The 13,643-nt window shown below is 45.7% G+C and overlaps 2 protein-coding genes across 5 annotated transcripts; one reads left to right on the forward strand and one right to left on the reverse strand.

Annotated features, from left to right (window-relative positions):
- The first annotated feature begins 1,115 nt into the window (after window positions 1-1,115).
- Window positions 1,116-5,750, forward strand: SLC10A1 (solute carrier family 10 member 1). Its single transcript, XM_057364142.1, has 5 exons — window positions 1,116-1,513; window positions 2,219-2,429; window positions 3,373-3,551; window positions 4,463-4,663; window positions 5,711-5,750. Exons 1-5 carry the CDS (start codon window positions 1,119-1,121, stop codon window positions 5,748-5,750), a joined length of 1,026 nt encoding a protein of 341 aa, XP_057220125.1. The 5' UTR covers window positions 1,116-1,118.
- Window positions 5,751-7,994: 2,244 nt separating this feature from the next.
- On the reverse strand, window positions 7,995-12,520 carry SRSF5 (serine and arginine rich splicing factor 5). 4 transcript variants are annotated; one of them, XM_057367018.1, is made up of 8 exons: window positions 12,385-12,520; window positions 11,792-11,935; window positions 11,551-11,621; window positions 11,263-11,358; window positions 10,849-10,918; window positions 9,477-9,550; window positions 9,052-9,162; window positions 7,995-8,884 (listed from the first exon to the last, which is right to left on the reverse strand). In XM_057367018.1, the coding sequence occupies exons 2-8, from the start codon at window positions 11,915-11,917 to the stop codon at window positions 8,638-8,640; spliced, it is 795 nt and encodes a 264-aa protein (XP_057223001.1). In that variant the 5' UTR covers window positions 11,918-11,935; window positions 12,385-12,520; the 3' UTR covers window positions 7,995-8,637. The 4 variants fall into 4 exon arrangements, with proteins under 4 accessions (XP_057223001.1, XP_057222985.1, XP_057222993.1 ...); XM_057367002.1 differs by having other exon boundaries at window positions 7,995-8,887; window positions 12,385-12,519; XM_057367010.1 differs by having other exon boundaries at window positions 7,995-8,887; window positions 11,792-11,938; window positions 12,385-12,519.
- Between the last annotated feature and the right edge of the window lie 1,123 nt (window positions 12,521-13,643).

Below are 13,643 nucleotides of genomic sequence, written 5' to 3' on the forward strand. Positions count from 1 at the left end.
GCTCAGGTCATCCGAAGGCAAAAATTGCCATAAATGAAGGCAAAACCTGCTGAGGGATGAGGAAGCATGGCACCTGAGGGCATGGCAGGGGTAGGGAAGAGCATTCCCTGTACAGCCAGGGCCAGAGAGCAGKGGCAGGGTGAGCAGCAATCACCCTCGCAGGAGCTGGAGGATCAAGCACCTTTCCAGTCCCTCTTCCCAGCCCTGCACCAGCTGCCCAGACCCTGCTTCCCTGCACACCAGAGCACTGAGTGTGTGTCACACCGTGCAGGTTTGTGCTGAAAGCACRTGGCAGGTTTGTCTGGGGAGGGTAAAAGCTGCTTGGAGAGCTTGTATGATATCTGCAGCCCCGGCTGGGTCACAGGGCACAACATCCCAGGTCCTGAAGGCAGCACAGCTGTGCCCATCGAGCCCACCGTGCACTGCACAGGTCAGCTGAGGTTCCTACCATGCAGAACCTTCCCTCAGTGCCAATGAGGGATATTTTCAGTGTTGGTAAAGCTCAGAGAATTAATTCCTATATGCAAGTAAAAAATTCCTAGACAATGTCAGGCTTATCATAACAAGAAAAGGGACATGAAGGCCCCTAAGAACTTACTAGAGAAATTACTCATYCACARAGAAATTTCTTCCTAGACCTTGCTATCAAAAGATTGATTTATGGCCAGAAGAGTAAATACAATCTCATTAAAAACAAAGTACCCTTGATGCACGTTTTCAAGCATTAGCCTCAGCAGTATCTGGATGAGAGGAGCTCTGGGTCATTTTCTTTTGTATGAAGTGCCCATCTTTACCTGTCTTCTCTACCCACCTTGAACTGCCTGCCTCCTGCTGTCACCAGCTGTCACCCACTGTGAGGTGGATGCTGGAAGAGGTGGAGGACCAGAGCAGAAGCTACACAAACTGCAGAGGATATTTCTAAAGTGAATGGGTTTCACAGCTGATTGCTCTAAACGTGGATTTCTATTCCAACAGCTGTTGAAGGGTAAGAGCAGTGTCCTGAAAGAGAGCTCATGCTTTGCTTGCAGTAATTTAATGTTTTTTGGACCTTTGAATCATTCCTTCCCTCACCTTCCCAGCCACTGATGGAAGAASTGGCCTCCTAATCCTTCAGCAGGATGAACAAGACCAAGGGAGCATTTGACAGCCCAGAAGTTTGGAGCTCAGGCTGCATGCAGAGCAGCGCCTCCCTGGGCAGTGTGGCACCGTTCGGACAGCAGGCCACGGACACAGCCCTGAATGTCACCCTCATCGTGGCGCTCCTGGTCRCCACGGTGTCTCTGGGATGTACGATGGACATAGCCAAGATCACAGCTCACCTCAGGAGACCCAAAGGTGTGGCAGTTGCCGTGATGGCTCAGTATAGCATCATGCCCTTGGCAGCGTTCACACTGGGCAAGCTCTTCCAGCTGGGCACCTCAGAATCCCTGGCCATCCTCACCTGCGGCTGCTGCCCAGGGGGAAACCTCTCCAACATCTTCAGCCTGGCACTGAGAGGGGACATGAACCTCAGGTAAGGAAAACTATGTACCTGTTCATTGTCCAGGCCAAKCTACTCATATGACTGGTTCAGAAACCAGTTTAATCAACATTAGTGGGCCCCAAGAAGCTAGACAAAGACTGAAATGCTAAGACAAAAACATTTTTAAGCACCCACATTGCTCAATAAGTTAATTTGTCCCTATTTACAATAAAATGGGAATTTGTACCTTTCTCTGAAGCATTAGCATGCTGCTTTTGATGACATGGATGCAGGAACATTTTTTCATCTCCGTGTAGCAGTASATAGAGCATACAGATGCTGTGTCTAGCCATGCAGTTCTGTTAAACTGATCATGCTGCCTGAAGAGGCTGCATCAGCGAGAAATATTGAACCAGCAGAACTACACTCTYTAACCAACCCGAAGATAAAACAAGCTCCAGCATGAAAATACAAAGTATTACTTTTTCTCTCAGTTGTGAGTACCTCAAATATGGTCTGTACCCATAACAAGGGTCTTTTCTCAGCTTGTATGAAATTCAAGTTATCTTCTCCCTTCTCCATTCATGTCACATCCTTCTACAACCTGATAGTGATAATGGAGAAATCTCACTTACAAGATGGGAAAAAGCAAGGTAATTTCTTATATTAAGATCTGTCCAGGGAAGTAATCAGATTAGCATATTCCATTTTTAAGAAGTGTCATTCTTCTACTGAGGGGTCCTTTCTTCATCTCAGCATCGTAATGACCGCATGCTCGATGGTCCTGGCAATTGGATTAATGCCACTGCTGCTGTACCTTTACTGGGGAGGACTGAATGAGGGTGACTTGGAGGGCAAGATACCTTACAAAGGAATAATCACCTCCCTGGTGCTGATGCTAATCCCCTGTGCCATCGGCATCATCTTGAATGAGAAGAAACCACAGTACACTGGCTTTGTCACCAAGGTAAGAAGTATCCTGGGCTCAYTGTCTTTCAGTCAAGGGCCTTGAGGAAGTTTTCAAAAATAGAATCACAGATGTATTAACTTCTTTAAGACATACCACAAATTGGTGAAAAGCTGAGGATAGAGCTCAAGACATCCACTTTGCTGCTTTAATCATTAAAATATCTGCCCAAGGAGAAGTTCTTTCTTTCCCAGACAGACAGTTTGTAGCAAATGTCTTACATTACTCTCCTTTGTTCACTTCAGTTTTAACTTTGGGGTTTATTTGCTATATCAGCACTAATGGACCTCATGGGCACTGCCCCCAACTACTGCTGTAACCAAAGCAGAACCCAGAAAAAAACCTAACAAACAATAACAAATGAAAGCTACCTCATTCTCCTCAGATGTCTACCACAAGGCCAAAATCCAATCACAAAGCTGCTGCTGAAGTCATGGAGATACCTGTCCAATAGAAGCCACTAGATCACTAAGTGCTCACTTCTGCCTGGATTTCTGTCCCTCTCTCTTTTATACATCAGGCATGTAAACAGCAAAACAGAAATCCAGGCAACCACATACACCATTGCATAACTCAAGAGGTCCGCTAGGCTCTGCCTGTGAGTAACGTGTTTTCCTCAGCTCTTGCTTGGGGYGGGCTAGAGCCACGAAGATACCTGGACAGAGACACGTAGCAATGCCTGAGAAACAAGCAGCTTGTGCAGCAAGACCAGTCATTTTACATATAGACCAGAAAGGTATTTGGTTAAGGTCCCTCTAGGTAATAGCCCAGGATGGTCCCTTGTTGATTACTGTTAACATTTATGCCCATGAAAGACATTTTTATGCCCTCTATGTACTTCACAAGTGAAGAACAGGGAACTAGGTACAACTGCTTACAGCAACTGAGGCAAATTTTGCTGGGGATTTCTCTCTTGTCCACATCTCAATCACTTTTATTTTAGGTGGGGGTTGTTGTGCTTCTACTGTCATCTGCTGCTATAATTGTTCTGTCTGTGGCCAATGAGGGAAGCTGTGTCATGGTCGTTTTCTCACCATCTCTCCTGGGATCTTCTGCCTTAATGCCTCTGACTGGATTCCTGCTGGGCTATGTTGTCTCTGCAGCCTTCAAGCTGGATGACCGGTATGTTCTTCCACCCCTCCCTGCCCTCACTCTCTCATCAGGAACAGAGAGATAGGGCAGCTCTGCTTGGTGGAGAAATGSTGAAAACATGGATTTCACTAGGGATATATCTCTGTAAAACACTGATCCCAGTCACCCAAAACAGGACCTAGGAATACAACCAGAGATAGCACAAGCTGGTCCCAAGGCAGCTAACTCCCACACCTTTAGTGGGAAGAGAAATTACTGTAACCTCTGCTTGGCTTACCTAAGAGGGGAGGAATAGCTAAACAGGTTTTTTGACACAGGCACCTGATCACCATGGAAGGTTCACTGAGATGTATGGATTTGGCTTAAAGTCACTGGTGACCTGTAAAACACATGACCAACCTCTGCTTTCAGTAATGAAGCTGGGAGAATTATTAGCACCAAAAAACTCCAAACAGAAAGAACTGAGAAATACCAATAGAGCTCAAACCCCAAGTGACAAAATTACTCCTGAGCTGATTACCAACCCAAACTAGTCAATACATTCAGCTGCAGCCCCAGGAATTTAGAATGAAAACACAGCATATAAAACCTACTCCTCCTTCTTTTCCTCATCTAACCTAAACCAGGTAGGAATCCTGCTAGTCCTTTATGTGTTGGACTTCTACCACCTCAGAAGGAGATTCCTTCCCTGCAGGAAGCTGCAAAATCCAGAGTAGGACAGAAGGCCTCCAAAACCATTAAGAACAAAGTTCACATTTGTAACATGATTTGCCTCTGCCCACTGTACAAGGAGCAGGATGAAAAACCTTCTAGGAATTGCAATATTGCTCCTGATAGAGCAGCTTTTAGCCAAAAGCAAATGCACTAGCAAGGTGGGCAGGGTTCTTAAGTTGTTTGAAAGGGATTTAGATCTGTAATCTATTTAGCTTTTTTTCCTTCAGGTGCAGGCGGACAGTGTGCATGGAAACTGGCTGCCAGAACACACAGCTTTGCTCAGCTATCCTCAAGGTTGCCTTCGCCCCAGAGATCATTGGCCCCCTGTATTTCTTCCCCCTACTCTACTTGCTGTTCCAGCTTGGAGAGGGACTCCTGCTCATCCTGATCTTTAGGATCCATGACAGAAAAAAGAAAGGCAGTGGCAAGTACAGCTTTGCTCCTTTGTTTCTTACACTTTCCAAGCTAAGCCATACATGCTTAAAACATAACTACCAATGAATCGCTGCTTTGTAAAGGCAGATCCAGTCACTCTAACTCAGGATTACATACCCAACACATCAAATTCGAATCAGAGTCAAAATTTCATAGACTTCTTGCGTCAGCACTGTTTCAGAGTGCATCAGCTACATACTGGCGAAATGTCAGTGCTCAGGTTTTCAGTGTCCTGTGCTTTAAGCTACAAGTGGACACGCTGCAAAAGTCACAACTTACATGGAACAGGGGTGTTTGCATGTGGCTAAAACTACGCAAAATCATTACATATTCTATAATGCAACAAATCCCAGCTTTGCTTCAAGCTGTTAAGTGATTCCCTGAAGGGTGTCACTTTTGGAGTGGGATGAGAGAGGACAGAACTGTAATATTGCAGCAAAAGGAAGGAAATACTTATACGTTTTCTTAGTAAAGTACATAATGAGACTGAAACTTAATTTTAAAATATATACAATATAGATGTGAGGCAGCCTCTTCTCCAACTCCAGCAAGTCCTTAATGCCAAAGCTCAGCTGACTGACTGCACAGATGGCTGAAGAATGCATTGCTGAATAAGATCCTCCACCAGTCACCTCTCTGATGCTGCCASTCCAGCTTTCTCCAGGGCCTTGGGACAGATACAGCAGAGTAGCTGCTACAGAGCTGCTTCCAGATCACTTTACCATATCTTATAGCTATGCTGAAGGATAGCTTAATAGGGGAAAAAAACACACTCATTTGGACCCTCAGGTGTGCGTTCAGTGCAAAGGAGTTGACACTGGAAACAGCCATGCAGGTGCTTGCAAAATTACTACAACAAAAGGGCTGTTTTCCAGCCTGAGTCATAAATGCCTGAACACAAAATGGCTTCAGCCTCTGGCAGGACTACCAGCTTCCTTCCTCTTATTTTTAATCACCCACTAATTCCAGTTGCAGCTGCCACAATCTTTCCCTAACCTGGTTTCAGAACTGCCTAATTTCACTTTTTTCTCTTTCTTCAGATGCAGCAAAAATGATCTGTGCAGGTGTGGACACAATTAGTGCTCAAGAAACAAAATCAGCGTCAAGACATTGCAGAAATAGTGGGAAACCAGGAAAACAGTCTGTGGATTCTGCAGCTGCGGTTCTTACAACCATCCAAACTCCACCTACAGCCAGCTCCCAGGCCTCCAGCAGTTRTGTCAAAGGCATTTATCTAAATACTCATTTCACACCAGCCAAAGGAATTGCCACGGAGCAACCTGTGCCCACAATGTCATTTCCCAAAGACATTGCTCCAGAGTAAGCCTCGCTCTGGTAGCCCAGAAGAGAGACTTTCACTGACTTCAAAGTCATGGTGACAATCCTTTGGGACAGCTGAAGAACATGTTGCCAAGTGACTGTCCCAGTTTTGCCTGTAAAAAAATCACTGCTCACATCAGTTCCCTTTTTTAATTTCACTTACCTGTGATGTCCTGCTGGCACACGATGGAAGCAAATCCTGAAAACATCACTGAAGAGTAATGTAATTTCTCTTAACAGAGACCCAGAATGAGCTGTTGAAGTTTCTCCGTGCAGAAGCCAGCGGGATCCAGTACACAAACAAGCAGCCAAGGCTGTTGGGTGCTCCCATTTTACAGGGCTTACCTTGTAGTACCACTGATCCCACACAAGAGGCCCCAAAAACCATGGTGACAGCTACACAAACTGCCTTTTTGTGTTCAGGCCCAGCAAGCTGTACTTCCAAAACCAGATGAACCTTGAACGTGTCTTCTGTTATAGGAGTCCATGAACTCAACACCACACCTGTTCTGGACACCACCCTAGGTATGGTCACACTACGCACACAGGACCGGGAGAGATTGGCATCAACACCTCCCACGTCCAAAATATACCTTGTAACTGAAGTAGTTCTTCTTAACTAGGAGTAAACATATTCGCACCAAGAACCTACACTTAATAAACACAGAGTAATTTCTGGCCAGAAATCACCATAAGCCTCCTTACTGCAAAGCCTGGCAGTTTAACGGGAAGCTCATCATTGCAACAGCCAGCTCCTCRGGAATATGCTGACACCTACTCGTGCTGCTTGTAAAGCAGGTAAGTGGTGCAGTCTAGAAACAGAATTTAGAGTAAGTATTTATAAAGCAGGTAATACTCCACATTTAGCCCAAGAAAAGTTCATGACCCTTTTCAGCACATCAGGTTCCAGCTGAAACCAAGTCCCACTTGGACACAGATAACAATCATCATCCAAGTAAACACGATCAATGGACTTGAGATCTCAACACAGTTGATCTTCCACCCAGATGAGTGTGAATGCTTTTACCACTGAAGTTAAAACCCCCTTGTTCCATGTCTCGTCGTGGTCCAGCATCTGCACCAAGGTTCTAAGAAGGAAGCTTCTCCTTCCCCAAAGCTGACTGGCAATGGTCCAGTTAACTGTGGATCCTACCCCTGCTCTCTGGAGCACCTGGCAGTCCAACAGGCTCACCCGGCAGACCCACCTGGCTCAAGAGCTCCTCCTCCTTCCTTAGCTTGGCCCACAAGAACTCTGCAGCAGTACGGAGACTGTGCAGCAGGGAGACTGTGCAGCAGGGAGACTGTGCAGCAGGGATAACAAGACCAAATGCCTGACCTCCCACCAGACCAGACCCCACTCTGAGAGGAACCACCTTGCGTTTCCATTTCCTATGATCTATCCAAATGCTAACCTAGGCTATAAAGACCCTTTTAAAGATTTCAGCCGACTACCAGTTTTGTAAAGCACTTTGTAAGAAAACAAGTTTTTTAAATTCTGAAGTTCTCTTGTGGGTGACAGCTTGAGAAAGCACAGGGATTGGAGAGGACTACTGCCACAGGAAAGCACAAACACTGAAAAAGAGAACCTCAGGGTCCCACTACGGCAGTACTCCCACCCAATTTAAAAATTCCTCTTCCCCTACAACAAGGACTTATGCCTACAAAAGTGGTTCATCTACACCTCAGCGTTCTCATACAGGTGCACAAACACCCTAATGAAGTATGCTGACTACATCTGTCTTTAACATTCCACAATTATCCCAAGTGATTAAAAGCCAAATGACTCATCCTCTCCACTCCAGCTATGAACTATGACAGCCAGTTTATCCATCTTTTTATTTCAGAACACAGAGACATCCAAGGACATCACATGATGTATTTAAAAGGACACTAATTCTCCCCCGCTGCCCAAAACAGTTACCACTTTGCCACAGCCCCATCTTCCAGAACCRTTTTAACAGTCACAACCATTTTATTAACAATCAGAAACGAACAAGAAGCAGAAATGTTTCTTTATACTTTATTTGAACTATTTAATTCTTAGGTATCAAGAAATAAGAGTGCTTTATAGAATATTATTACCACAGGGCAGTGAAATGGGCATTTCCTTAGTGTAGTGCAAGTCGTATTAAATGAAAGTATTTTAAAATAAAGTTTTATTACCAGTACTGACCAGCACTTAATTTGCTGATCCAGAGCTGAAACAATGTCTCAAACGCACAAAAAAATACCCTCTGAAATAAAGCTTTATGTACAGCACATATAGAGCTCTTAGATGCCTAAAGCTATTAGTCTGAATTATTAAACTAATGGTTTTGAGTTRCTATTCACAGTTGAATATACTGAGAACTGAGTGTTCAGATGACTTTAGAGTACAAAAAAATTTGCCTTAGTTATAAAGAGCTCTGCCAATATACACAAACTATACACTTCAGACAGTCACAAAAAATGTGAGCAAGAAAAGGGTTATCAAAAACATTTAATACAATTAGTCAATAACCCTTCCCACCATGGTCCACATCTACAAAGATCCCCCAACCCTCCCCACCTCCCCATCGAAATCCTTCCCCACAGAAAGTCACATACTTACCACAAGTTTAGCAAGTATGGTTTTAAAAAAGGGCCCCCAGGGCAAGTTAATTATAGTTCAGTTGCCACTGTCAACAGATCTAGACCTTGATCTAGACCTCTGCCGATCCACAGATGAAGGAGATTTGGATCTGCTGGAAGAACCCCGTTTCTGGCTCTTGTTTGGCAGTGGGGATCTGCTAACTGATCGAGACTTGCTATGGCTCCTACTCCGTGACCTGCTGTAGGACTTGCGGCTGCGGGAACGAGAGCGGCTGCGAGAGCCGGATGAGCTCCTGCTGCGCGACCGCGACCTGCTCCTGGACCTACTGAGGGGACAACAGAGAGCACCGGTGTCAGCTACGGAACCTCGCGGGCTAYGGCTGTACCCAGGCAATCCACTGCTCTCCAGCTCCTTTGCCTGGTCACCGACTTCAATGGTTCTCAGTCAGTATTTAAGCATTATTCAAGAGAGTAGAATAGAAATATGTACCTGTGCCTTTTGCTGCCTTCGATTAGTTTGATTTTCCTTCCATTAATTTCTTTACCAGAAAGCTTGTCAATAGCATTCTTTAGATCACTGTAAGAGGCAAATTCAACCACCCTACAGGAGAAAAAAAATCCCCAAAAAACAAAGTTCACTATTACAAATTTTATTTACCAACACAAGCAGAATTTACACTGGGAGAAACACCAAACAAACCCCTCAAACCGAACAAACTCCCAAAACCTACACTGGTCAGTGTAATTATCCCCTGTCATCACTGAAGCATGAAAAATTCCCTCCCCAAACATTTTCAAAGGATAGCTAAATTAAGCTGCAACAGCTGCTGACACAGAAAGTAGCCAGCTTCTCTCCCCAAATATTACATGCACAGGTATTACTCTACAGCTTTCAAAAGGTCTCGCTATGCTTACCCTTCATTCAACTTAGGTCTGTGTGCATCTGCAAAGGTTACTTCCCCGGCTTGTCTCATGAAGTCTTTGAGATCCTAACACAAGAYCATTTATGTTATGCAAAGAAGTAAAATTAASACTTATCTATACAAAAACAGTTTAAAGCAAACAAAAGAAATTTTTAACTACTGAAAGAGAAATTGTTAGATAAATCACAAACATGGCAKCTGCCATACTTGTATTCTATCAAAATTGCATTATCTGTATCACAATCTSTATCAGGGCACGAAATAAATGAGAAAAGCATATTGCTTTAAGCAAAATGCTAATGTAGTGTCTCAACATTAAGGTAAATATTAGTCTACAGTGATTTTATAGATTATTTAAATAAAGAGAAAGAAAGAGAGAGAGAGAAAGAAATAAAGAGTACATTTTTATATATACTGGATTGACTTTGAAATACTACCCATATATTTTTGGACTATTTCAATTTCCATTTACATTACAAGTCTAATATGAATACAGAATTACATTTACATAACACCAATTATTTTGTGCCCCATATGTCATTAAAAATATAGTTTACTTTACCTTTATTAACATTTCCCTAGGCTAGCCAAGCAGCAAACTGCATTAAGCGACCGGAGATACCGTCATGACATATGCCCGACTGGCTCTTCGCCACCCACTTGCCGAACACTACCCAGTCGATGGAAGCCATTAATCGCACTGCCCTCCCTATCAGGAGACTATGGATGGATCCAGACATTCTCTATGCTTGATGTCACCAAGGACCACTTTACTGCGATCAGGATTCCAACGACCACCTAATTTCGAATCTTTCAACTCTTTTCGACCAGGACCTCGTTATTCGGAAGCGTTACAGGAAGAACAGCTCTCAACTTAGGAATCAGATCTCGTTAACGCTCTGGGACCGCTGCAATGTGGCACTTTAAGGAGTGCATCGATTACGTCTAGACCGGCAAACACAGATCTAGAGGTGGCCAAGTGACATTGTAGGAGCTGACTGGAAAGTCAACCAGGCCCGACCAAGAGTGACCAAGACAGAACGATTAGGATAACCCACAGGCACTCCTCGTCATAAGGCCAACGACACAGATAGGCTGGCAAATAAAGGGTTTAATATGTGGTTAAAATGGATTTTAAAAACAAGAAAAAAATAAATATATATCCTCAAACATATAAATTATTATTATGAATTAAAGTTAACTAGCTTTCATTCAAAATATTTAAGTTACATTATTAAAAATCGTATTAATTACATAAACATTTAAATAAATTAGGTTTTAATTAAATTAATTGTTTTACAAAATAATTACATTACATTACATACCCATTAAATGAAGTCAAAATAGTTAATTGTTCAACAAACCTGCCAGCTGACTCGGGACGACAGATTTTCTACTATGAGGCGATTCTCTGTTCTTAGAGGTGGAGCGTTTCTGTTTTGAAATAAACAATTCAGACTTTCATTAGTAAATAAAATRCAACCATGTCAGTATTAACAAAGGCTGTATCAAGAGCTGGTATCAGCGTATTATCGTYAGTGCAACAACTTGAACTACRCAATGCTTTGAGCAATCTAGGGCAGGTATTAAGCACTTAGGGAGGAGGCGTAAGAAAGACAGAYATATCTGAGAAGTTCTGTAATCCTCCCTATCCTACTGCCACATCAAGTGACTGACTTAAACAGCAGTAACACCTTTTAATAGCTCATTCCAGCTCACGTTCCTTGGGATGAGCCCAAAGCAATTTTTTAACTACACAGGCTCARAGCTGCACATACCTCCTGTCACTGCGCAGGCGGCGGCTACTGAACCGGTCAGAGTACCTCCCTCTGCCTCTGCCCCTCGAGCGTGCTCTGGCATGCTCAATTGTCACTCTGGGGAGAGAAAAACATAGCAAAACACRTGTTTTTACATTCATCTTCTTTTATAGTCAGTTACAGCTATCAGGGGAGGAAAAAAAAAGAACCAAACATAAAATAGTTTGCAAAGTACTTGTAACACAAACTTAAAACTGTTACCTTTTTTACATAACCAAGCTTGTATATCCATGAAATAGGGTACCTCACCTTTCACTGCAAAGCTCTTTTCCATCCAATTCATAGACAGCATCATCTGCATCCCTCGGATCCTCAAACTCCTGCAAAATCAACATCACAAAGACAAGGAATTACATTCCAATGAACRAATACATGCTTACTTGTCATGTGGTGTGCCCTTATGGGCGAGTCAATGAATTTTTTTTAGAAATAGCTTCATAACCTCGAACGCGAGGTAGCACTGGGAACGGGCGAGAAGGGGCGCACTCACCACGAATCCGAAGCCCCTCTTCAGGTCGATGTCGCGGATACGGCCGTATCCCTTGAAGAACCTCTCCACATCCTTCTCCCTGGCGGCCGGGTTGAGCCTCCCGATGAAGACGCGGCAGCCGCTCATGGCTGTGTGTGCGCGGCGCTGCTGCGGAACAGTCTGCTCAGGCCCCGCCCGGTGACTCAGCACCGCCCGCCGCCGCTGCCGCAGTGCGCCAGCAGGCCCCGCCCCCGCCCCGGGCCAATGGCAGYGCGGCGGGCSGACACCGCCTCAGCACGCACCAATGGGAGCCCAGCGCTCCGCCCTTGGCCCCGCCCAGCTTCCACCCGACAGTTAGCCCCGCCCYCGCCGAGCCGAGGAAGAAAAGCAAACGCCATCGCTATGCCACAAAATGGCGGCCGCACCGCACCCGCCTGCGACACCGACACCGACACCGCCACCGCACGGAACGGAGCGGAACGGAGCGGCGACAACGCCGGCCGGGTCTCCGCGGGCCGGCCGGGCACGCAGCGGAAGCGCCCCGCGCCGCACACGCGCCGCTGTGCTTCCCCGGCGCCCCGCTCTGCAGGGAAGCCCCCGGAGCTTTCACAAACCTTGGCTGTGGGTCTCGGTGTAGGCCGAGCCGGGCGGGTGCTGGGTGCGGTGCGGCAAACGGTCAGCGCTCAGCGGTCAGGCTAGTACGTGCTACCCTGTCGACGGCCGGCTCCGACTGCTGCGCAATACCAGCCCTACGCCGCGATATGGAGGCGGCCCCGCGCGTCAGCGCCGCCCCGCGCCGCGATTGGCGGAGGCGCAGGCCACGCCCCTCCCCGGGGAATCCAGGTCAGGGCGGGGGGGCCGGGCCGGCGCCCTCAGCTGAGAGCCATGTTGGGGTGGCGCAGGGCGATAAACAGCCTGGGTCTGGGGAGCCTGAGTGCGGGGGAAGCACAAACATCGGGGCCTTTTACTTGTGTGAAAGTRCAGATAGCACACAGCAGGATAAAAGCTGCGCTGCTCTTTTGTGCGGGCAAGGTCTTGCGTGCCCGTCAGGCGTCTCTGGGCCCTGATGAGCAAAAAATGAGAGGAGGAAAATAYGTAAGGAGGTCCTGATCTGCTTGAATCCTCAAAAGGTAGAGAGCTGAGTGTCGCCTCCATTTCACATGACTCTGGCGGATTTATCTGAGCTTGGCTTCTAGGTGGTTGCAGTAAAGGCAAYAGATTATCCCAAGGGGTTTTTGAAATGCCAAATACATCGGGAAGTTGAAAATGTTTTTCCAGTACAGGCAGAGGCTGTAGCTCTGTGGCTGTCCTTGCCACATTTGTGCACTGCTGGATCAGTTGACTACACAAAAAGCCAGCAGGTACACCTACACCAGGCTGCCCTTTTTGATGCCTTTTGATAGTTATAGTGTGATTCTTTTAATAGCATTTTCCTGACTTGTCACCTGGAGTCCCATGCTGCCCTGAGTCCCACCTCTAACCCCCTCCCTTAGTGGACCATTTTTGTTACACCCAGGGTTTGTTATTAATGACCTCTGTGGGATGAATCTCTCTTTTTCATGCTTAGTCACTGACATAAATTTCCCCGGAACAATACAGCACGTGATCGTGCTGACATCATAGCTTTATATGACTGCCCCCACAGTCACTCCTCAAACTGCAGCAGCATGCAGTCCCCAAATAACTGGAAATAGCTGGAAAACTTATTTTTGCTGCATGCAGTGACAAGATAGCTAAAGGTTCGACAAGGGCACTGTCAGCATCGTTTGCTTCTCTCTTGTGTTCCAAAGATGCATATTTCTGTCCTGTGCAGATGCTGCATCTGTGATAAAAACTAGGATGCACAGACAGGAGAATCTGCAGTACAGGGAGG

This window comes from Malurus melanocephalus, unplaced genomic scaffold, assembly GCF_030028575.1.
Source record: "Malurus melanocephalus ecotype Western Australia unplaced genomic scaffold, MMel_1.1 scaffold_2, whole genome shotgun sequence".
NCBI classification, from domain to species: Eukaryota; Metazoa; Chordata; class Aves; order Passeriformes; family Maluridae; genus Malurus; species Malurus melanocephalus.

What these genes read in the sequence shown, in the direction of transcription:
- SRSF5 (XM_057367002.1), bottom strand. Translation starts at nt 11,917, where the DNA reads ATGAGCGGCTGCCGCGTCTTCATCGGGAGGCTCAACCCGGCCGCCAGG. An exon ending in AGAGGGGCTTCGGATTCGTG is followed by an intron (nt 11,622 to 11,791) that starts GTGAGTGCGCCC and finishes TTGATTTTGCAG; the next exon opens with GAGTTTGAGGATCCGAGGGA. An exon ending in AAAGAGCTTTGCAGTGAAAG is followed by an intron (nt 11,359 to 11,550) that starts GTGAGGTACCCT and finishes TTCTCTCCCCAG; the next exon opens with AGTGACAATTGAGCATGCCA.